Source organism: Xyrauchen texanus, chromosome 2 (genome assembly GCF_025860055.1).
Source record: "Xyrauchen texanus isolate HMW12.3.18 chromosome 2, RBS_HiC_50CHRs, whole genome shotgun sequence".
NCBI classification, from domain to species: domain Eukaryota; kingdom Metazoa; phylum Chordata; class Actinopteri; order Cypriniformes; family Catostomidae; genus Xyrauchen; species Xyrauchen texanus.
In genome coordinates this window covers 15,548,903-15,574,666 of record NC_068277.1, presented here as the reverse complement: position 1 = coordinate 15,574,666, position 25,764 = coordinate 15,548,903, and the positions used below count along the sequence as shown (strand labels likewise).

The 25,764-nt window shown below is 40.8% G+C and overlaps 1 protein-coding gene across 2 annotated transcripts in view; it reads right to left on the bottom strand.

The window, feature by feature from the left end:
* ntrk3b (neurotrophic tyrosine kinase, receptor, type 3b) overlaps positions 1-25,764 on the bottom strand; it is a 210,110-nt gene that overhangs the window by 26,176 nt on the left and 158,170 nt on the right. For both annotated transcript variants that reach the window (XM_052092076.1, XM_052092085.1), the window contains 3 exons: positions 16,574-16,704; positions 13,040-13,212; positions 5,422-5,665 (listed from right to left, as the gene is read on the bottom strand). In XM_052092076.1, the coding sequence (XP_051948036.1) occupies positions 5,422-5,665; positions 13,040-13,212; positions 16,574-16,704 (548 nt within the window). The remainder of the gene's footprint in view (positions 1-5,421; positions 5,666-13,039; positions 13,213-16,573; positions 16,705-25,764) is intronic.

Below are 25,764 nucleotides of genomic sequence, written 5' to 3'. Positions count from 1 at the left end.
TTGAGTGCAGGCAAGTGGGCAGTATCACCGGCTTGTTGGCTGCTGAATCCACCACTGCAGTAGCCTGAGAGAAGGGGACTGACAGGGGTGAAGCTTTGACGGTGGTCCGGCCGCGGTGGGACTGAGCCGTCGTTTCTTTAACAAAGCTAGGAGGACTTCGGTTGCTCAGGTTTCAGCGCAATCTTAGGCCGAGGCCCGCAGGGGGGCGGCGGTCTGCGACGGCTGTCTGAGCGCGTTCTAGGGCGGCCACCCTGTCGACGCTGAGAAGTCTGGCTTTGCTGAGCTGGGCGCTGTGAAGAGGCTTGTGCAGGAGGCTGGTCACGTGGGCGGCCTGCAGAGGAGCTAGCGCGACGAGGCAGGAAGAGATTCATGGCTTGAGTGATTTTCTGGACTTCCGAAAAACGGTCAACAATGCCACTCACCGCGGAACCGAAGAGACCGGACGGAGAGAGCGGCGCGTTGAGGAACGTGGAGCGCTCAGCTTCTCCCATATCGGCTAGTGTTAGCCATAGGTGTCTCTCAGTCACAGTCAGCGCGGCCATGCACTTCCCTAGGGCTTGAGCTGCAGCTTTGGTGGCGCGAAAGGCGAGATCTGTCGCGCTCCTTAGATCTGAAACAGCCTCTGGGTGCCTGCCTTTCTCATCCCATTCCCCAAGAAGGTCCGCTTGGAGGATCTGTAAAACGGCCATGGAATGCAGAGCAGATGCGTCTTGGCCGGCGGTGGCATAGGCGCGGCCAACACAGGCGGAAGTAGTTCTGCAGGCCTTAGACAGGAGCACTGGCTTAGACCGCCATCTCGCGGAGGGCGGGCAAAGGTGTGCTGCTACCGAATCCTCGACCGGGGGGATGGAAGAGTAGCCCCTCTCGGTGGCGCCGTCCACCAGAGCAAGAGAGGTGGAGACGTGAGATCGGTTCCTGGCCGAGAGAGGCGCGTTCCACGATTTAGAGAGCTCGGCGTGGAGTTCCGGCAGGAAGGGCGCGGCCCGGGCCGCGGGTGCCGCGTGGTGACGGCTCTGAAGAAAGTCTCCGTCGAGTCTGTTGGGAGCCTGCTCAGAGGGTGGTGACCACTCGAGCCCGAGGCGGTCGACGGCCTGTGTGAGGAGGCGCGTTAGTTCTTCCTCGACTCCGGCGTGGGTCCTGCTGGATTCCTGGGCCGAGGAGGAGGCTTGGGAGCCTGACCACTCCTCGCTTGTCTGAAGCCATGATGGAACAGCAGCCCTTTTCCTCCGCCTCGTCATCCGAGATGGCAACAGTGCGGCCGCTCGGCGGCAACTGCGCGTCCCGGGAGGGCGGGGAGGGTGAAAGCGAGGCTCGAGGGAGAGGCTCCGGCGAGGTAGTCGCTTCTAACACCGGTTCCGGCAGCCTTTGGGAGCGGCGCTTCTTTCTGCGCGGCGAAACGAAAGGCGGCGCGGCGGCTTCGGTTTTGAGTGCTTCGAGTCGAGCACGCAGGGTCGACATCGGAAGCTCCTAGCAGAGGTCGCATCCGCCGTCAGCGAGGGCGAGCTCTGCATGTTCCAGTCCCAGGCAGAGAGCGCCAGATGAGGTGGCGGTCTCCGGCGCTGAGAGGGGCGGCATGAGGCGCAGGTGGTGCGAGGCATCTTAAAAAGACGCTCGTTGCTCTTTTTGTGAAGTTCGCTGAGGAACTTGCTTGCTCTAAAAGGATACGTCGCCGGATGGCGTAGCTCGCAGGATGGCTGAAGGTGGCGAAGACGGCCGGCTTCTTCGAGCGCTGTCCAAGCTTGCTAGATGCCCCTCGAACGGCGACGCGGCTTCTGCAGTTCAGAGATGCGAAGAGCTTCGCTGAATAGATGAAAATCAGGGTTCCAGCCTACGAACTTACGCTTATATGCACTCTAGCCACGGCCATTTTGGCGGGCTTTGATGCAGTGACGGCGCGGGCGCCTGTCATTGGACGCAAGTTCACTCAAGTTCGTTTATAGGCTGCAGCAGTTGCCGCAGAGCAACCTATGAGCTCGCTAGCTAGCCCGCTCAAGGTATGCAGTTGCTGCACTGCGTTGACAATGGATATAAAATTAAGGATAATTTTTTGGCTTCAATATCTCAGAAAAGATGAATCTTTACCGTAGCGTAAGCTAGCTTACGCAATACGAGAGAACCTCTCGTAAGAGAACTCCACATTATGGGCATCACACACCCAGTGCGTGTTGTAAGATGACAGAGAAGATCAAACATTTAATGTGAAAGCGCCTGTCAAACACATAGAGAAACAGAAAAGCCAAATCAAAAAAATAAAAGCTTGATTCAAGTGAACGTGTGAAAATAATTAAATTGCTACAGAAATGTTATAGAACTGTATAGTAAAATGTAATATTAACTGTACTGATAATAATAAATAAATAACAATAACAATATGGTTATTTATAATAATAATATCTCACAAACAAGAGTGCTGTTGTATAGAATCAAAGTATTAATTAATATTTTACATTATACTGTGATGCTCTGTTGTGCATCACTTTATTTGACAAAAAAATAAGAAAATATTTGTGTTTTAAATTATGCTGTGAAAATTTAACTTCATATAATGACTCATGACTTAATTTTAAAATTAATAATAAAATGAATAAAAAATAAAATGGAAAACAGGATTTGGGGGAAAAAAAATTTAAATCAGTGTTAACTTGATTGAAAAACATTTGAAGGATATTTTTTTTATTATTAAAATGTATATTTAACTTTTTAAATAAAGTTAAAAGATTATGTTCAATAGCATATTTCCAATTTTTGCTGTGAAACTGAAATTGGTATCAAGAATCGTGAAATTTTACTGGTATTGGTACTGACTACAACAATATTGTAGTACCGCGAAGACGTAGCATGTGTGGAGGCCCACGCAATTCTCCACGGCATCCATGCACAACTTACCATGCGCCCCATCGAGAGCGAGAACCACACATTATAGCGATCATGAGGAGGTTACCCCATGTGACTCTACCCTCCCTAGCAACAGGGCCAATTTGGTTGCTTAGGAGACCTGGATGGAGTCACTAAGCATGCCTTGGATTCCAACTTGCCACTCCAGGGGTGGTAGTCAACAAATTTGGTATAGAGACAGCCCTAGATTGGACTAAATTTCTCAGCCGCTCAGATTGCAAAAACATAAATTAAATGTATTTGCTAAACTGTCATGTACAGTGCAAAGTATTCATAGCGCTTTTTGTTCACACATTTTGTTATGTTACAGCCTTATTCCAAAATGGATTAGATTCATTATTTTCCTCAAAATTCTACAAACAATACTCCATAATGAAAATCTTTGCAGATTTCTAAAAAAAAAAAAAAAAAAGAAATCCCATGTAAAGTATTCACAGCCTTTGCTCAATACTTTGTTGAAGCACCTTTGGCACCAATTACAGCCTGAAGTTGTTTTGTGTATGATGCTATAAGCTTGGCACACCTATTTTTGGGCAGTTTCTCCCATTCTTCTTTGCAGGACCTCTCAAGCTCCATCAGGTTGGATGGGGAGTGTTGGTGCACAGCCATTTTCAGATCTCTCCAGAGATGTTCAATCAGGTTCAAGTCTGGGCTCTGGCTGGGCCACTTAAGGAAATTTACAGAGTTGTCCCGTAGCCACTCCTTTGTTATTTTGGCTGTGTGCTTATGGTCATGTCCTGTTGCAAGATGAACCTTCACCCCAGTCTGAGGTCCAGAGCGCTCTGGAGCAGGATTTCATCAAGGATGTCTCTGTACATTGCTGCATTCATCTTTCCCTCGATCCTGCCACTGAAAAACATCCCCACAGCATGATGCTGCCACCACCATGCTTCACTGTAGGGATGGTATTGGCTAGGTGATGAGCGGTGCCTGGTTTCCTCCAGACATGATGGTTGCCATTCAGACAAAAGAGTTCAATATTTGTTTCATCAGACCAAAGAATTTTGTTTCTCATGGTCTGAGAGTCCTTCAGGTGCCTCCAGATGGTCTGTCATGTGCTTTTTACTGAGGAGTGGCTTCCGTCTAGCCTCTCTACCATACAGGCCTGATTGGTGGAGTGCTGCAGAGATGGTTGTTCTACTGGAAGGTTCTCCTCTCTCCACAGAGAAACGCTGGAGCTCTGTCAGAGTGACCATCAGGTTCTTGGTCACCTCCCAGACTAAGGCCCTTCTCCCCCGATCGCTCAGTTTAGCAGGGCGGCCAGCTCTAGGAAGAGTCCTGGTGGTTCCAAACTTTGTCCAATTACGGATGGAGGCCACTATGCTCATTGGGAACTTCAATGCTGCAGAAATGTTTCTCTACCCTTCCCCAGATCTGTGCCTCGCTACAATCCTGTCTTGGAGGTCTACCGACAATTCCTTGGACTTCATGGCTAGGTTTGTGCTCTGACATGCACTGTTAACTGTGGGACCTTATATAGAAAGGTGCGTGCCTTTCCAGATCATGTCCAATCAACTGAATTTCCACAGGTGGACTCCAATCAAGTTGTAGAAACATTTCAAGGATGATCAGTGGAAACAGGATGCACCTGAGCTCAATTTTGAGTGTCATGGCAAAGTCTGTAAATACTTATGTCGTTTTTTATTTTTAATACATTTGCAAAGATTTCAAACAAACTTCTTTCATGTTGTCATTATGGGTTATTGTTTGTAGAATTTTGAGGAAAATAATGAATTTAATCAATTTTGGAATAAGGCTGTAACATAACAAAATGTGGAAAAAGTGAAGTGCTATGAATACTTTCCGGATGCACTGTAAATAATGTCCCCATGCATGGTTCTCAAAAAGGGTTAATTGTCTTTAAGAAAATGATAATTTATTTTGATATTGTGGGTGAAATATAACATTGATATGTTATTGAAAGTATTTGTGAGATTGTTGAGGTATTTTCTCATAGGCCATCTCCCTCATGAACATTTAAAAGTACTTTACTAGGTCTTTCATTGTGCTATGTTTACACTATGCAATGTATTATTGTCCAAAATAATCTCATGTACAATATATAAATTCATATTTGATCTACCACCTGTGCATACCTTTACCTCTGCTACACATTACATTCCCCAATACACATATATATTATGTACATATGTTATTCTGTCTTTCTATGCATATTCTATTTTATTCACTTTTTTCTAAGGGAAAGGTGGAGTACTCTGTGTCTAGCTAATGTATGTCTTTGTGCTCTGGGAGCTTCTTAAACCGAAAACAAATTCCTTGTGATTGTGAGCATACTTGACAATAAAGCTCTGTCAAATAAAATACTGTTAAATAATTTTTGGAAGATTTATTGATCAGGATTGGGACTTAATTTAGGTTCAGAAGTGCAAATAGAAAGAAAAGTACCTGCAATGACACTATAAAAAGTATGTTAAAATAAAAAAATAAAACAAAACATGCCAAAAACAATTATAATAATCAAATAAGTCTGTTGATTTAAAATGGAAACCCTTAAGTGATACTCACCCGATAGTAATCTGAGCTGTAGATATCTCTGGACATCCCAAAGTCTCCGATCTTCACTAACAGGCCATTACCCACAAGACAGTTGCGAGTGGCCAGGTCACGATGTACAAAATGCTGAGAGGACAAGTAGACCATCCCTGCCGCTATCTGTGTCGCGATATGAAGCATCTGAGAGAGACCGAGCTCTCCATTAGACAGCATCGGTTGGCCATCCACGAGGATCATGGCGTCTGGACCATGGGCTCTGAAATGTTACAAAGTTGGGGAGACACAATGTTAAGAAAGTTGCATTGGTTATAGGCTTGACAGTAATTGCCCTTCACTTTTGAGCTATGTCCAGGCTTGCAATTACTTACAGTACTTAAGAGTCAAGTTGATGATTCAAGTCAGGGAAATTGATTATAGATCAATGTAAAAGGGCACAAGGTTAGAATGTTCAAGCACTCTTTGTTATAGTCCCATAAAATAATTCACCCTCTAATATTTTAATCCAATACAGTTGTCCAATTTAAAGTAAGTCAAGGCAATGAAAGATGTACTTGAACTGTGAAAGACTTGAACTGTATTGTGAAATAAAATAACATATTTAGTTAACTTTGTTAATTGCCCTACCTCTTCCTTCACTCAGCGAAAATGATTTGGCATAAAGTGGCTGTTGACTGTAATTTGTGCATTGCTTCTGGTCAGTGGCTATTCAAGACCATGCTCTTCGATAATGTGTTGAAGAGCTCATAATCAGGGCTCTAACAGTCTTTTCAGCAGCACCGCTACTTTGATATAATATACACTGACTTGTCTGGTGTGCTTTACACTATGTAAACATTATATGCCTTTAATTCATCTGCATGAAGCCTAATTGAAGCCAGAATTCACAAAAGTATTTGATGTCCATGAATATCAACCAGACTTGAATCATTGCAGCTTCTGAAAAAAGAATTTCATCATCCATCTGCATAAGTGTGAGAAAATATTATCCTACTTCACAAAATAATAATTTCTTATCTCCTGTCACACATCAACACTTTGCTTTTACAAGACAGTCATCTAACTCCAGAAGTCTATATTCACTATTCTCCCCTGCAAATTACAATTCACATGACCTGAATCTACATTGCGATACACAATGAAATTTAACCATAAGTTGCCATTTGGTTTCCTAGAAACTAGGACTCACTGTCTAATGTCTACATAAACAGCATTCTAACAAAAAGGGACCTCATATGGTTTTAACTAATTAATTTGGACCTTGTTAATTTGCAATCAATATTTTTTAGTCTTTATTAGAAAAATACTTTATATGATTGACATTTGACAAAACACCATATAGATGGAAATTTTAAACCAAGCTTGTAGATAAGATAAGATTGCATTATCCATGAAGGATACATGAAATTTGCTAAGATTTTGGCTGAAAATGAGGTATTGCAGGAGGTAGCATAATTTAAGAAAGGATTTGCACAGGGGATGCGTCTGTTATGCCAAAAACAGCTAGGTAGGCAACTCACACATTTGTGAGGCACAACTTAGTACTAGTGGATGCCCATACAGAGATCTAGAAAACTTGGCTTTTTTATTTATTGACAAGGCTCTTAGTAGAGTTTGGAACTGACACAAGGGGAATGTTACACTATTAATTGGCCAAGTGCATATGGTTGATGTTTATAATCTCAAAAATGCAAAATATCTGACAATTAGGAACACTATACTAATACTGGGTAGGGCCTCCCTTCGCTCTCAAAACCGCCTCAGTATTTTGTGGCATGACTTCCACAAGATGTTGGAAACATTTCTTTGAGTTTCTGGTCAGTGTTGACATGCAGATTTGTCAGCTGCACATTCATGCTGCGAATCTCCCATTCTACCACACCCCAAAGGTGTTCTATTGGATTCAGATCCGGTGACTGGGAAGGGCACTGAAGAACAAAGAACTCGTTGTCATGTTCATGAAATCAGTTTGAGATGACTTTTGCTTTGTGACATGGTGCATTGTAATGCTGAAAGTAGCCATTAGAATGCACATGGTCAGCAACAATAATTAAATAGGATGTGGCATTCAAGCAACGACTGACTGTTGACACAAGGCAGGTTGGGACCATGGGTACATGGACCATTTGTGTGCCCCAGCAGAAATTGAGATTAATCTGGCCAGGCTATGTTTTTTCAGTCTTCAAATGTCCAGTTTTGGTGAACCTTTGCCCACTGCAGCCTCAGCTTTCTGTTCTTGACTGACAGAAATTGAACACGATGCGGCTTGATAAAAATATACTACACCTTCTGGTGATGTAGTCCATCCGCCTCAAGGTTCGACGTGTTGTGCATTCTGATATGCTATTCTGCACACTGCAATTGTACAGAGTGGTTATCTGAGTTTCTGTAGCCTTTTTGTCAGCTCAAACCAGTCTGGCCATTCTCTTTTTACCTCTCTCATCAACAAGGCGTTTCCATCCACAGAACTGCCGCTCACTTGATGTTTTTTTTTTGTTGCCACCATTCTGAGTAAACTCTAGAGACTGTTGTGCATAAAAATTCCAAGAGATCATCATTTACAGAAATACTCAAATCAGCCCATCTGGCACAAACAGTTATGCCACGGTCGAAATCACTGAGATTTCCACATTCTGATGGTGCATGCGAACATTAACTGAAGCTCCTGAACTGTATACGCACGATTTTACGCATTTCACTGCTGCCACATGCTTGGCTGCTTAGATAATCGCATAAATAAGCAGGTGAACTGAGGTGTTCCTAATAAAGTGCATAGTGATACATGATTGTGATACTTGGCCACTAAAATGTACACAGGTAAGCTAAAATGAAGACTGCTCTTACATGTTAATAAAAGATGATCAAGTGGGATCCCCCTTAAAAGGTTCAGTGGTTTATCCCAAACAAGCTTTTTTATTTTAAATGCTTAATGTGCTTCCCATTTGTACAGTGCAGCACAACTTCACGCACTGAACCTGGTTTGACTGGATTTGACTGAATTGAAACCGGTGCGACTAATTAGGATATAAACAGAGTTTTGTACTTTAAAGAATTCTCAAGAATGTCAAACATCTCATGAGTCTAGATGGCCCCAACATGTTAAAAAGCACTGATGAGCAAAACACAAGAAAACATAATATGTGCCATTACTGTATCAACATCGATTGCAGTAACAGGTAGCCTGTTTGACAGAAATGTTCACTCACTTAGCACTTTATTAGGAACACCTGTACACCTAATGTTATCTAATCAGCCAATTGTGTGACAGCAGTGCAATGTATAAAATCATGTAGATATGGGTCTGGAGCTTGAGTTAATTTTTACATCGACAATTAGAATGGGGAAATAATTTGATCTCAGTGATATGCCTCGTTCATGAGAGAGGTCAACGGAGAATGGCCAGATAGGTTTGAGCTAACAGAAAGGCTATTGTAACTCAGATAACCACTCTATACAATTGTAGTATTGTACTAAAGCAGAATGGCATCTCATAATGCACAACATGTCAAACCTTGAGGTGGATGGGCTACAAAAACAGAAGACCACATCGGGCACATTATTAGGAACAAAGTGTTTTAAATGAAGTGTATTAGAGTGTATTAAATGAAAGAAGTATAGTCAATTTTTATTATTCCTAATGATGGCAGTTTTAGTTATATATTATAAATGTGTAAAATATATATATATATATATATATATATATATATATATATATATATATATATAAACAAAATACTACAGTTTGTTTTATAGAAACTATGGTTACATTGACCTACTCAATGACGAGCCATCCGTGGTCTAACCCGTGGTAATTCCTGAAAATGGAAAAAGTAAAATAAAGGGCTTTAAAGCCTGGACCTCCATGAATTATGGACCAACCTTTTGAGTACCAAGCTAGTTTTCCTGCTGTGTAAAATCTGTCCTGTTGTAATGCTCCCTTACTGTGTGGGAAAAAATAAGCTGGTTATGTTTGCCTAAACATAACAACTAAAATCAACATGTTAAAATAGAAAGCCAACATTACCATTACAAGCACAGTGCAAACTTACACAAATTATGTGATCAAACATTATAATATGTATTATTATTATACAGTATATAGTTATTTCTATGAAATGCAGTTATTTTAATAAACTATTCTTTACATGCTTAAATTTGTTTTAGTGTCTCTTACTGAATGTGCAAACATGCTTATATTTAAATAAAAGAAAGTGTAGGTTACGTATGACGTTGTGTCGGAGAAGCGAAACTAGGGGTCTCTCGAGAGTCGATATATGCCTCTGATCTATGAAAAAAGGCCAATGAGAAGTTCTCAGACGGTATTTGCCTACCCCGCCCCCGGACATACGGGTATTTAAGCGGGCAAATACGGGAGTTAATTCAGGATTTTTCTGAGGAGCCAGAAATGGTCCGGCTCAGCGACATGGCGGGGAAGACACAACGTCTCGTTCCCTCCATCGGGGAACGGAGGTTACATACATAACCTAGATGTTCCCCTTCTGTCGCTCTCTCGACGTTGTGTTGGAGAAGCAACACTAGGGGTCCCACTTAAATCATGCCATGCACTGGGCCGTGTACGTGAACTGCTGATACAGAAGCGGGCAGGTATTCTTACGTGCAAACACGACCAGCTGTATCAGGCTGCACGTACCCTTCCCCAATGCCCCATTAAAGTCATCAGAATCCTTCTGGTTACCCTAGTGAGGGGAACAAGGTGATGCTTGCCAACCTTTTCTCTCCATGTTTCTCACATAGAGCAATCACGGCCGGGGCCCTTACATGCCTTTGGAAAAGTTTTAAAGGGACCATAGTGCCTGGCTTGAAGGAAGCGATGCATTTCAGCACCGACTGTGCACGCTCGTTGGTGAGACGTGCAGACATTGAGACGGAGTCTAACTCCATTCCGAGAAAAGAGATGCTCTGAACTGGGGCTTGCTCTCTGTTCCCAGCTGACCTGAAGTCCCAAACGGCTGAGGTGCCTGAGCACCTGGTCTCTGTGCGCGAATAGTAACTCTCGCGAGGGGGCCAGTCGGCGAGGTAGTTGAGTATGCAGATGCCGCCTTCTCGGAGCGGACAAGGGCTGCCTCTGCGACTTTCGTGAAGACGCAAGGGGAAAGAGACAGGCCGAAGGGGAGGACTTTGTACTGATACGCCTGGCCGTCGAACGTGAACCATAGGAAGGGTCAGTTACGCAGGAGAATCGAGACGTGAAAGTACGCGTCCTTCAGATCTACCGCTGCGAACCAATCTAGATGCCGGACGCAAGTCAGAATCTGAATCTGTTGAAACTCGCAGGTCCAAGATCGGTCGTAAGCCGCCGCCTTTCTTGGGTACAATGAAGTAAGGGCTGTAGAAACCCTTCTTCATTTCGGTTGGAGGGACAGGCTCTATCGCATCTTTGAGTAAAAGAGTGGCGATTTCCGTGCGCAGGGAATTGGCATGTTCGCCGTGTACTGCGGAAAAATAAGACGCCCGCGAAGGGGGCGGGGGCCTGGCAAACTGAATTGCGTAACAGAGTCGAATGGTCCGGTGCAGCCAGCGTGACGGGTTGGGCAGTGAAAGCCACGCCTCTAAACTCCGTGCTAGGGGCACCAAGGGGACGAGAATTTTGGACGTACCCAGCAGGGCTTCGCAGCGGGGCGGAGTAGGTAGCGTGGCGTCGGGAGGCAAGGGCGTCCCAAGGCTTTGGTGCTGTGAACAAACTCAAAGCACTTACTTTGCTCCGCGTGCCCGGCAGGGGGCGGGTTCATGACTGAGGAGGTCATCCAGTGCAGGCGTCCTCTAGACACGTCAGAACCGGCCGGCTGGGGAACAGTCGTGGGTGGTGGTCCGTATCCAGTGGGCCAGGACTGTTGAAATCTGGCGGCAGAGTGCCGTGAGAACGGCATTTGTGGGCCAGGTGACCCAGAGACAAAAGGAAATAGCTCTATTATTGAGTATGTGAGTACCGCAGCGCCCGTTAGGGGGTGCCGACAATGAAATTAATTCAACAAAAAGATTCTCCTCCCGGCCCCCCACCGGGGAACGGAGTGGTCTTACCAGCTCCGGAGCTAACGTCTTGGTCTCTGGGTCGGTCATCTCAGGAGCGCCTGGGAGACTTCCGGGTCCTCAAGGGGGACCATGAGACGAGGGGCGTCCACCTTCTGCGGTGAGCTCGATGCTGGGGCTGAGTGCTGGGCCCACTCTTGTTTGTTGAGGCAGAGCAACACTTTCTTTCTTTCTTTAAAGCCGCAGGAGGACGCACTTGGCGAGCAGACAGGGCATGGCCCGTGGCGGCAGGTTTGCGGCAGGGCAAGATGTGTGAAATAGCCTCCGTCTGTTTCTTCGAGGACTGCTGGAAGGAGTCGTCAAGTGGTGTCGCCGAATGGACAGAGCTGGGAGACGGGAGCGTTTGAGAAAGCATGCTTTCTCACACTGAAAACATAACCCATTGGAGAGAATGCTCATCCTGAGCTCGGACGGTAACAAGCAAGCGTGCCGGGGAGGCTGGGGGTTTTGAGGGGATTTTACCTGGCGAAACAGAGCCCGTCATTATCCCCAGATCGTCATCATCGCCCGCGGCACCTTCCCCGATCCCGTTGGAAGGAGGCGAGGGGGGCGGCTGATGTGGCTTTCTCTCACTACAAAAGAAAGCCGTGACCACAATGCTGTCATGGCTATGTTCTCGTACTGAAAACATAGACCATTCATAAAAACGCTGCCTGCGTGTGATCGCAACCCAGGTACGCGAGGCAGTTTTTATGACTGTCAGAGATGGGGAGAATCAACCGCATCCAGAAACTACACAGGGGCGGAAAAAACGTCTTTAAAAAGACGCGTCCTGAAAAGGGCGTTCAACGCCGCTGTGTTTTTAGAGGAAATTACTCTTTTAGAATACGAGTTGTCTGCGCTGTCGAAGCGCCCAGGGGCAACAATGCACAGCCATGCAAGGAAGGAGAAAGCCGTTGTTATGCGCCTGTACAGCATGCAGAGCTTCAGAGGAATAAACAGGAACTGGTGTGTGACTTGCAGCAGACTGCATGCACAACCATCGGCTAGAAGAAATTTTCTGAATGTACTCTCGTATTTGCCCGCTTAAATACCCGTATGTCTGGGGGCGGGGTATGCAAATACCGTCTGCCAACTTCTCATTGGCCTTTTTTCATAGATCAGAGGCATATATCGGTGCTCAAGAGAGACCCCTAGTGTCGCTTCTCCGACACAACGTGGAGAGAAAACGCTCCATAAAATGATTATGTTTATGAAAAAAAAAATGGACAATTTGCGATAAGATAGATGCCCGTAGTACAAAGTTGTCAGATGGCCCACAAACCTTAATGTTGACCCTTATCAGCACTCTTTGAATGATGCTTTTCCAATCATATTGAGCATCTGAACGAACTGTCATTTCACAAGTTCACATTCCCACAAAATTTTAAGAGTGATAAACATAAACAGATTTGGCTTGCTGGCCACAATGGGATGAGACTTGACTCCAAATCTAATAATTGGGGAGATGAAGAGATGCCAGAATTGTCACCTGAGTGAGGTAATCAGCAGTTTATATACCCTTGAGTTTCATTAACAGGTTAGATGAATATGCTTATCCTGAACATTCATTTAGAACTCAATATAATTGAAAATGAAACACTACCTTAAAAATTTATTGAGATCTCCATGCTTCATGTATTCAAACACCATTATGAGAGGGTCGCCATCCACGCACACACCATAAAACTTCACAATGTGCTCATGTTGGAGGTTGGTAAGGAGCTCAGCCTCCCGTTGAAAATCTTTTCTGGCAGCCAGGGTCGGATCTTTGAGAGTCTGAGTGAAAGATAGCACTTTCACTCTTAGTGGTGAAAAGACAAGTACAAAGAGATACTGAAAAACTATGTACATTTATAGACAGTAAAAACATTCTGCTTTTACATGCACCTTCAAACTGTGTCCAGGAATAGAGTAGCCTCACCCAAGAGCTTATAGCATGGGTTCTCAAGCTTTTGTGTGCTCTGCATTCCATTTTTTGGTCACAAAAGTCTTGCAACTCTTCACCCCCACCCACATCAAGTTTAGCTAATGTGTATATATATATATATATATATATATATATATATATATATATATATATATATATATATATATTCACAAAGCAACCTAAAAAGGCCCCTCAAATGTACCACTGGCCATTTAATTGTGAGCCCTATTCCTACAGATTAAATTATAACATCCTCAACAGCACATGGTGCAATTTTATTTTAATTACAGAATTCCCCCGATCACTCTGACATAAGCCGAGGGAGGCATCGACAGAGAATGAAAGGCATGCCGCAGATGGCAAAGTACTCATTTGTTTCAGGGGATCTGTTAGCATCATGCGGCTCAATACAGTCCTTCCGCACTGACGAACAAACACGCTGTCACTCTATTGCACAGATCTGCCTGGGGAACCGGCTTGGGCCCATAAAGTCATATCCTCATAATACTAGAGCATTTTCAGAGCATTTTGTGTTATCTCTATGATGTAATAGTTTCAATAGGCTCTGGTGAGGCTGTACATTGAATTAAAGGAGGAAGGTCAGATGGGCTGAGAGCTTCCTAATGGTTAAATTATATTAAAAAGTAGTTGTAAACAATACTATCACTGCCAAGACTTAATTCTGTTCTCATTTTGCAGTTATTTATGAGTTATAATAACTTATCTATGATTATATTGAGGAATTGATTATGGCAGTGGGTATTTTTTTTCTTTTATTTCTTTAGCTTAACTTGTATTTTCAGCTGAACATTTTCCAAAAGAAACTACTGTAAAGTAGTTAATTTATAAGCATCCAGCATTGTTAACCATGGTTTCTAAATGCTTTAATTGGAATACTAGAGAAAATGAATGAAGACCTTAGGATACACTGTTAATGCAGATTCTAGCAGTTACACAGAGACTACATTTGAAGTGAACATGAAACATGTTCAATATCATGTCCTGTTAGCTATGTTTTGTCCATGTTGTATCAGTTCAAGTTTAGTTAGCTCTGTTTTTGTTTTATGGTTCCATGTGTGTTTGAGTTAAGTCTTGTCTTTAACATTCATATTTTCTGGGTATTGTTGTTTTGTGGACTTTTTTTTTTTAAATTGCCTTTTGTGATCTTCCTGTTTCCCATTTTGTCATGTGTCCTGTTACCATTGGTTATTTGTCCTGTAAGTCTTTAGTGGCCTGTTGCACAAAGCTAGTTGAATAATAGTTTCAGAGTAAATTTCAGGTTTACAAAACCAGAAAGAGCTAAACGGTTTAAATCGGGTTAATCGATTTCAAGATGCTTGATACAAACGCTATGTTAACTCACAATTTGATCCTAAGTTAATGATTAACCCTGAAGAATGCGCACATGAATGAGTGACATTTGCCATGAACAGCCAATTTGTGAAGCATGGATAGAGGCGGCACAACTTACTTCTCGCAAGAAATATAGGGTGATTAACCTCTCTGCTGAAGATCAAGAGAACTTTATGAAAATATAAAGAATTAAAACATTTACACAGCATGAAGAAACATGGCTGCTGCCACTGAAGTTTGAGGTGACTGCTGGAAAAAATTTAATGAATATGTGTAATTGAATTTATATAGGTTCACAATAAGAACATAAAAGCTTTTTATTTTTAAAAGCTTATCAATATATGCATTTATCTAAAATGTAAAAGTTTTTATATTAATTAAAATTTAAGTGTGAGAATAACCTAACAAGGTTTTCACCGTGATGCACTGCATACAGGTGTAGTATTTATGGAAATGCAAAGAAACTCAAAAATGTTTATTTTCTATGTGGTGCTCAAAATATACAAGGTTCCTTGATCACACAAATAAACAATTTTATATTATCTCTTAATATATAGGCCTAACATTTTTAATCATAATATAAACATTAAATTATTTTAAATAAATACATTTCCCCGTGAAGCACACATTAATTTGGAGTGAGTGACTTTGTTGTGTCAGAGATGTCACTTTACACACAGCTGATTGGTTCATCATCAGTTTGCGATCTGTAACCCAGAATAAATCCTGCTACGGAGCAAGTTAGCTGTGTAGAGTAAGTTGCTATGGCGATGAACATGAACACAAAATCGACCCACCTTCTTGAGACAGAAAAATCAGAGTTTGCTCAAACTAAACTCAACCTTACCTGGTTAGCAACTGAAATTGGCTTCATGCAACAGTCCATAGGTCTTTGATATTTTTATTGGTTATTGGTTTGTCCATAGGTGGAAATCGCGGGGGAGGGTCAGGACCCCCCCTATCTGAGGGTTGTCCCCCCTAAAATATCATTAAAATATGTGTATTGTAAATAATATAATGATATATTCTTAAAATAATTGTTTAACAAATAAAATAATACAAATGTAAATGGGGCAACAACAAAAAAAACCTTGGTGTCCCCTTCAAAAATTGCTCTTGAGAATTGTTATGTTTATTGTCCCCCCCAACATTTTTGATGACATTTTCGCCCCTGGGTTTGTCTAGTTTAGCCATTGGTTCTTGATTAAATCTCTTGTTGTCATGTTCTCTTGTTTGTGTATTTATAGCCCTGTGATTTGTTCAGTCTTTGTGGAATGTTAAAGTTGTATGATGGTTTTTTGGTGTAGTGTCTATGTTTTGTGTGCCGTGTTTTTTAATGATTTGCCATTAGATATGTTTTTGTCAAGTTTCATTAAACTACACTTGGGTTCTAAATCTTCCCTCCATGAGCCATCTGAATGTTGCAAAATCACATTCACAACCCATAATAAGTTGTATTTGAGTGAAATGGAATATTTAACAAGAAAAACAAAATGTAGGGTGGATTTTGCATTTACTCATCAGGAACGGATTCAAATGTGTAAAGTGAGAATCCCACTTTGGAGCCAGATGGTTGGAGGCAAGGGGTTGAAAAGTAAAAGGGTGATGTCAGACAAAAATGAAAGTCATTTTCAGAGTCAGAGAACGTTATTATGTTTTCATTAAATAATATGAAGACTAAGGAACTAAGACCAGGAACATGCAAAGTAATATGAAAGTCATGCTATGTTGACATTAATGAGCAGAGTTAATCATTCCGAGAATAAAGGTAATGGAAAAATTTATCTATTTTGGGAAGTGTGAAGACTTTCATGAGCAAAGCCATAAGGTGCTTTAAATTGCAAAAGTGTCCCTCACCTTGACAGCTACCAGCATTTTATCATTATTGGGGCTGAGGTTGTAACATTCGGCCAGAAACACCTTTCCAAAAGCACCCTCTCCTAGTTCCCGCTTCAGAACAATGTCCCTCCGTTTAATATGCTGCACATCTGTGAAAGAAATCGAGAGAGAAAAAAAAATGCTGGTTATTAAAGTTGTGTTTTGTATCTCTAGGTTATCAGCTCATGGTAATGCAGCAAAATGAGCCTGAATTGTTGGTCTGGATTTGAAATAGTGGCTTCACTTATTTGCTTTTTTGTTAGACACAAGGCAGAAATAAAGCAGAAAAAATTATATGATCAAAAGATTGGGACAGTTTATGACTGCAGACACATCTTGTCTTTTTTGAGGTAGGCATTTATTAGTGGTGTTTGCTAATGCATAATGATATCATAGAGACTTGGGAGGTGGCTTCTTTTGGCTAGTAAGTAATCACTTAGGAACCACCCAGAACACCCTGCACTCATGTTTTACACTCCTCGTGACACTTGTGTAGGGACAATAAAGAGATTTAAACACATTAGTAACCATATAGCAATGGCATGACAACCACTCCCAACACTAGTATCATGGCAGCGAGTTTTGCATGCACAAGCAAAAGACAATTCATGTATTACCTGCTTAGTTGGAAACAATCCCATAGATTTTCTGTCATTGATGCTAATATTTGACAATGATAAAAAAGGTCCAGGCACACAATTATCCAAATAATATCATGGCAAGACAGTGTCCCTTAGGAACAAGCACAAAAAAATATTTTAGAAATGTGAGCCAATTCAAATGAGTTACAATCTGTATGCATCTGTGTTACATGTGTTACACATGTACAAGAGTAAATAAAGGTTTCAATCGTGAGTTATTTGCATTGTGTAAAAGGTCAATTCTTGTGCAGATGGTGTTCTGGAATTGCTGCTGAAATTCACAGCTGGATGTTTTCTACATATTGTTTGCCGCCTCTTGAGTTTGCTTTTTCAAAACATAATGAGTGCAATGCAAATGAGAGTCAATTGTAAAAGGTCTCTTTTTACCATCTGTTCAAAATTCACCTGGGACTTGTAAAATTTTGCCATCAATGTCCATTGTAATTTCTAATTATTGGTGTGCATTTAAAGTAGCTTAAAAAGCAAACATTTTCTCCCACAAAAAATAGACTCTCATGGCTGCAAATATGACTCCATAGTAACACAACAATAAGCACTATTATGTCTATACTGAAACCCTACAATTTGTTTATAAAGCCGGAGAACAAAAATGTCCTCACATCTAAGTAAACTTTATCTAAGTGAAATTGCCAGTTAAATAATGTTTATTTTTGTGTATGTCATCCACAAATATGAATTATTTAACAGATATGTACACATATTGTATGCACACATAATCATAGATGGCTGAGGTGTTTTGTACATGTGAAATAGAATTCTAAATGTGACGTCTGCTCCCAGAACACTTGTATCTGTAAATAAAACAATAATTTGCTTTGTGCGTGTCAGTTGACCGAACTTAAACTATTTGTGGAACAATGATTTGTCAAGAATATTATGTTAACATAAATCTTCTATCAGATAACATGTTATAGTAGGTCTATAATATTTGTTCACTATATAAATAAAACATCTGTGTTTATAGCTTTAATTTTTTTATCATGAGAAACATTTTCCAATAGGATATTCTGAAAAAACAAAAAAAACAAATCATAAAACAACCAGATAACCATAACATAGAGAAAAATTAAGACATGGAGAAAAAGTTAAGACATTTATAAATGGAGAAAATTGCTCTTGCTTGTTTGTTGGTGAAATTGTATCAGATGTTTCCCAAATCTAAGTTTGTTATACATGCAATGATACAGACATTTAAAATTCAATGTTTTCTTTTTCTAATGAACAGAACTTTTGGTTTCTCTGAACTCACTAAGTATAGGTCTCTGCGGAACATTAATGTGTGTTTTAAAATGAGTGGGTGTTTTCAAACCGGGATGGGCATCCAATGAAACTATCCAATGAAAGTAGGGATTCTCAATGGTTTGAAAACACCCACTGATTGGAAAAAGCCCATTTATGTTCTCAAACTCACGCTTATTAGTCATCCATGATTTTAGTTCTTGAATCTTCCCATTCCGTCAAAATGACAGATAATGATGATTCGTGGCACAGCCTCTGGAAAGTGTCTAAAGTTGTGGTGCGACGTCCATCCAGCATACATTTACATAGGAAAACAATTGAAAAACAGCGTGAACAGACACAACATGCGTTCAGTGTGAACAGCCCCTAAGATAACTGACAACCTCATGTGGGCCACTGAAAATTTCAAACAGCCTGGATTTGGCATGTTGGCCACCAGTTGAACAGCCCTGCCTTAAAGTCTTGGCTACAAAAAACTTTTGAACACTTCCACAGAGTCCAGAAAAAAAATTATATAGTTTCATGAACACATAATGACCCATAGTAGGGTATGTAGGCTGTCACATTTTAATAGACTTATAATAGACTTGTCAGCTAAATTTAAACAGTAGAACAATTATAAAACACACACACAAATAATGAAACAGCATAAATGTAAAAATAGGGTATGAAAATATCAAACCATTGTTTTGACCAACAAATGTTGTAATTAACACATTTTATAAAATGAACTTATGATAATGTGCACCAAAAAATGTGACAACTTGCATCAATCTGACATTAATAAAAAATACTATTGTCCAGAGAACAATGTTTAACCCCTGAAAAGAGCTTTATTTAACAGAAGCAACAATCATGGTTATCAGTGTGTTACTGTAACTTTTGAGCAGTCTCCCGTCTGCCAGAGGGATCCCTCACCGAAATTCTGAACTGACTCTTCCTGTTTCCTGCCACATCAGTTCCTGTCATATCACTTCCTGTTCACCATGTATATAAGCCATGTGTTCACACTCTCACTTTGAGAATTATTGCCAGCTAACCCGTCTTACCAAGCGTTTTCGATTGCCTGCTGTTTATGTCTCATATTATGACCAATGTGCCTGTTTAGCTGGATATCGTCTTTTGCATCACTGTTGCAGGCTAAGGAGTAATACATTGAGGAGGCACTATATTCAGGCTTCATCCATCCGTCTACGTCACCAGCCACAGCTGGATTTTTCTTTGTGGAAAAGAAGGATGGTGGATTCCGGCCATATATAGTCTACAGAGGTCTGAATGCCATCACAGTTAAATAAAGCTATCCCCTGCCAGTAGTCCCATCTGCCTTGGAACAACTAAGAGAAGCCAAGATATTTACTAAGCTAGATTTACTAATTATGATGTAGGCAACAAGGAACTGCTGTACATCAAATCTGCCCTAGAGGAGTGGAGGCACTGGTTGGAGGGATCCAGGCACCCGTTTCAAGTCATCACTAACCACCAGAACTTGGAATATATTAAGACCGACAAGAGAATGAATCCACGACAGGCCAGGTGGGTGCTCTTCTTCACCCAATTCAATTTAACTATTACTTATCATCCAGGCAGCAAGAATGGCAAAGCAGATGCCCTGTCATGAAGACTTGATCCAGTTCATTCATCTCCTCTCCCAGAACCCATTCTATCACAGTTTGTCATCAACGCACACATCCATTGGGACATTATGGAGGAGATCCATTGTGGACAACAAGATGAACCATCACCATCGGAATGTCATTCCAATAGGCAGTATGTACCCCAAAATCTCAGACAGAGTGTCTTGCAGTGGGTGATTCAGGCCGACCGCTGGAAGCGTCCCCACCCTAATTACCAACCCGGCCAGATGGTATGGCTTTTTTACGAGGGATCCACCTCTTTGCTACCTAGCAGGAAGCTCAGTCCAAGGTACGTAGGCCCCTTACTTAGACAAGGATACTTAGACAAATCTTACTTAGACAAGGATACTTAGAAAAATCAACCTGGTAACCTATAGACTAGAGCTTCCTGCTGATTATCGTATGACTTCCATGTATCCCTCCTGAAACCTGCACACCCTGCATTGGAACCTGTAACCACTGAATCAACGCCACCCACACCATTGAAGATCTATGAATCCCCTGCCTATCTTGTCCGGGATATCCTAAATTCCCGAAGGAGGGCTAATCGACTATATTACCTTGTGGACTGGGAGGGATCTGCTCCTGAAGAGAGATCCTGTGTAGCAGCCTCAGACATTTTGGATCCCTCACTCATCAGGGACTTCCACCGTGATCATCCAAACTGATTGGCACCTAGACCAAGGGGACAACCCAGGAAGAAAACACCTGGAGGTGTTCCGAGAGGGGGGAATCTGCAATGTTTGAGCAGTCTCCCATCTGCCAGAGGGAGACCTCACCTGCCACAACAGTTGTTATATCACTTCCTGTTCACCATGTGTATATAAGCCATGCGTTCACACTCTCACTTTGCGAAATATAGCTAGCTAACCCCTGTCTTACAAAGCATTTTCCATTGCCTGCTGTTTATGTCTCACGTTATGACCATTGTGCCTGTTTAACTGGATATCATCTTTTGGATCACTGTTTTGCTTTGTTTGCCTTGTTGGACTGCTTGCCTGTTATTGAATCACTGCCTGTTATATTGACTATATCTCTCTGCTCCGCTATTTGGATTGTTTGCCTGATTTGTTTAATAAACTTCCTGTATATGGATCCTATAGCTGCCTCCAGGTCATCACAATTACATGCTCAAAAGTTTGTAATTTGTAACTGGTAAATCTGAGTCATATACATAGCGATGAACAGCACCATTTAACTAAATACTTTGATATAAACAAGAACACATCAAATGGTAAGCAGGGATTTCTCCATTTTTGATTTATCGATTAATTGAAATCTGGAAAAACAGATTTACTGAAATTAGTCAGACTTCCCAATGCTCAGTTTGAGAGAGAATTAATTCTAGGCATATTAGTTATGACTGTAACTAATTGACTGTTATTAGATTTTGCAGATTTCAATATCTAAAGTGGTGGAAAGGGTTGATAACCGATTGATCAGCTGATTAAATGTTCAAGACCAAGAATTTTTATATCTTTACTGTGATGGGCACAGACATAGAGGCAGCAAAATAAAAAAAATTAAAATAATAATTAAGTCCCATTTGTATAATCCTTTCACAACACTCATTTCAAATCAGCTTTACAGAAAATCATGCTTTAACAGAAAATGGAATGTAAAATATATATAAAGTCTCAAGAGTCATCATTGTATAGTTTGATTAAATATGATTATATTTAAATTTAAGATTAAAAAAGTAAATAATATATAAATAATAATTGTATTTAGAAACCCAGTGAGCAAGTCGAAGGCGACTGTGGCAAGGAACACAAAACAACATAAGATGCTGGTTAATGGAGAAAAATAACCTTGGGAGAAACCAGACTCACTGTGGCTAAACAGCATGAATACAGCATATTGCCAATACATAGTCACTATGTATTGGCAACTAAGTGTTAGGGGCCAATGTTTAAAAAAAAATATTGTATTAACTGTAAGATGAATGACTAAAGTCTTTTACATTCTTAATTAACTGCAGAAGTGCAAACATATGCATTGGCCACGTTTACATGCAACCAAATAATCTGTAATAATAATCTGACAGCTCAATTGGATTGAAAACCCTTCACGTTAACAAAACAATTATCCGATTGAGCTGGATCCGAATGAAATTTCCATCCGATTAAAGGATAGACCTAAAATAATCAGTTTAAAATAAAAATATTAGCCATGTAAACGTTTAAATTCGATTACTTTGTTAATCGTATTCTAAAATACCTTGTGCAGAGAGATGGCTATCAGCAAGAATTTAATGCCAATATTACTTATTTATGTGCAGTGCAAGTCATGGTTTAAAATTATTAAACTAATTAAGATTTAAGATTTTGCGCTTAATGCAGTATTTTTAACTATAAACTATTCCAGAATACACCGGGACTTTTATTTTGAAAATGTTATGCTCCAGAAAACCCAGATTATTCTTTTATTGTTATTCACAAGATAAATGACAAGTTGGAGACCCGATATACTGTATGTGTGTATGTGCAGATTTAGCATTTTTCTTTGCACACTCTTGCTTCAAATTAGAACACTTAATTATCTAATCAAAACAACAAAAATTGCATTAAAGTGATGATACAATTTTTTTATGAATATTGTCAATGATGATCGATTAAGACAGCAAATCCCCACCAGGTGTCAGTGATTGTTTTTAGAGGTGCTTGTTTCACCTCCAGAGGTTGCGGTTAAATACATTTAGTAATTTAGCAGATGCTTTAATCCAAAGCAATTTACAAATGAGGAATTTGTCATAAAAAAAACCTTGTAAGGTTGTACTCTGGAACCTGCCAACAGGAATAAACTAATGACGAACTATCAGTGTTGATTTTTGATGATAACAATAGTTCCAAGAGCAGCTATCGATGCAAATTAATCAGCAAAACAAATTAATCAGTCCACCTCTAAAGTACAGTCTTTTATTTTTGCAGCAGTTTGCTCAACTGTAAAATTTGGACAAAAGACAGTGATCTGCCTACCTCAGCCTATAATCAGCATGCTTGTTTGCAAGATTTTAAGTATTGTCATTCTGTATACATGCATATATAAACAGAAAAAAGCATTATTTTAATTCACAAGTTTAAAAACAGTATCTTATTCAGTATACCCCTTGCCATGATTCAATTTCAGGGCAACAAATCTTATTGATCGGAGTCAAAGGCAGTGACAAACAGCCAATATCCTGTGCAACTGTCCTCATCATTAAAACTCAAGCAGACTGAAACAAGTCAAGTCAAGGCTCAGGAGCCCGCTACTGTCTCCAAAACCTCATTTATATTCACTTGCTCTGCATTTAAGTGGTCTACTGGGTTTGTACTGTCCTCTGTCTGAACAATTACAAGTGCACCTGCTGTTGGAGTGTGGGATGGGTTACCTTAACCTTCAGCTTCCCACTCAACCGGTCAGCCCGGCTCTCCCCGCGGCCTATTTTCCACATGCTGTTGTGGAAAGCTGCTGAATTAAAAGGCGATATCCCTGGACTCGCTATCATTCATTTATTCCTCACCCAGACCATGCCCACAAAGGCTCAAATAACAAACGACACACATTCAGTTGTGTGAGCCCGCTTGCAGAGTTAAAACTCTGTATCTGTGTTTAGAAATGGTATGCATGCTCTTCATACTTAATTCTAAATTCATAAAATGTTCCATACAAATACTCCCTTCACAAATATTGGTGATCAGTTGTTTTCAAGCACCTGGTTTGTACTGGTGTCCACCCTATTTGAACTTTAAATGAGGTTGGATGAGATGGTAGTTCAATTATGCAGGATTAAAGGAAAGATTGACTTGTCACTTCTTGTTCCTGTTTCTGCTGGCGCCTAGCTCAATCCTGTGTTTGTAGCCTGCTAGCATTTTTAGGATTGCATATCTTTCTGTCAGCTTTTAATCTTTAATCTATGCCATTTTTCAGTGTGCAAAAACATTTCTGAATGATTTTCTTATCGTGATTCAACTGTATGCAGATTTCCATATGCATCCACTTACTGTTTTGATCATGTTTAAACTGTGTGCATTACACAGATTATTGCATCGATCTCAAAGCACCGCTTATCAAGAACCACAATAACATTAAATGCAATACCTCTGAAGACAGTGTCTCATATATTCCCCAAGAACAACTTCAATCCTTTGCTGTCATAGGACAGGAAGAGCTACACAATCTTATCAAAACATAAAAATCAACAACATGTATGTTAGATTCAATACAGACCAATCTTTTTTTTTTAGATTTTTTTCTCCCCTTTTCTCCCCTAATTTGGAATGCCTGATTCCCAATGTGCTCTAAGTTCTCGTGGCGGTGCAGTGACTCGCCTCAATCCAGGTGGCAGAGGATGAATCTCAGTTGCCTCCGCATCTGAGACAGTCAATCCGTGCATCTTATCACATGACTTGTTTAGCTTGTTACCAACGCATCCATGCACAACTCACCACATGCCCCACCGAGAGCAAGAACCACACATTATAGCAACCATGAGGAGGTGACCTAATGTGACTACCCTCCCTAGGGCCAATTTGGTTGCATAGGAGATCTGGCTGGAATCACTCAGCACGCTATTAAAATAAGTGTTTCCTATAATCTCAGAAACTCTTTTTAATATTATTAACTACTCATTATCCTTAAGGCAAGTCTGAAGAATGTTTAATGTACTGTCATGTTGTCTTGTACTAGTGAAGAACTTAGTTGTAGTATTTGATATTAATCTGTTCTTTGAAAACTTCCAATGTTTGTAGAACAGCATTCTTCCATCTTAGAAATATTACTAAGATACGACACATGCGCTTTGTTTCTAATATAAAAAACTAATTCAAGTGTTCGTGATTATTATATATATGATCATATCAGCCCAATATTAGCATCGCTGCACTGGCTAACTGTTAAATTTCATATTAATTTACAAAGCCTTGAATGGTCTAGCTCCACAGTACTTATGTGGCCTTCTGTCATGCTATATTCCATCACGTTCACAAAGATCACAAAATTCTGGCCTGATAATAATACCAAGAAAATCATAATCCACAAAATTAGGTAGATACTTTTCCTATTTGGCTCCTAAACTATGGAATAGTCTTCTGAAGATGGTTCAGGATACAGACATACTCTCTCGGTTAAAGTCTAAACTAAAGACTCATCTTTTCAGCCAGGCATACAGCTAATTTATCTATCAACTCATAGTTATGCTGCATTAGTTAGGGCTGCTGGAACCAGAAACACATCTCATATTCTATAATCCTGTTTTAAAGTGAATGGCAACTATGCAAATTTTTGTCTATTTGTTTCCCTGTCTTAACCTCGGGATACATATCCTGAGGTTACAAGAGCCTGCCAGATCCAGCTCTGGTCCAGCATGATGTCTGACTCTGATCCTGGCTGATGTCCGATTCCGGTCCTGCCTTATGTGGGACTCCCACTACTACGTATTGCTGAGTGATGATGAATAACTGCAGCCTGTTTCAGCCAGATATCACTTCAGTCTACTACGATGGACTTCACAGAGGATGAACTGATGCCAGCACCAACCATCAGAAATGGGATACTTCACTGTATACTGCCTGAAACTTGGACTTAAGATGGACTCCACTGGAAATGAATCTGCCACAAACTAACAGTCTAACTGCAGTGCACCTTACTGAAC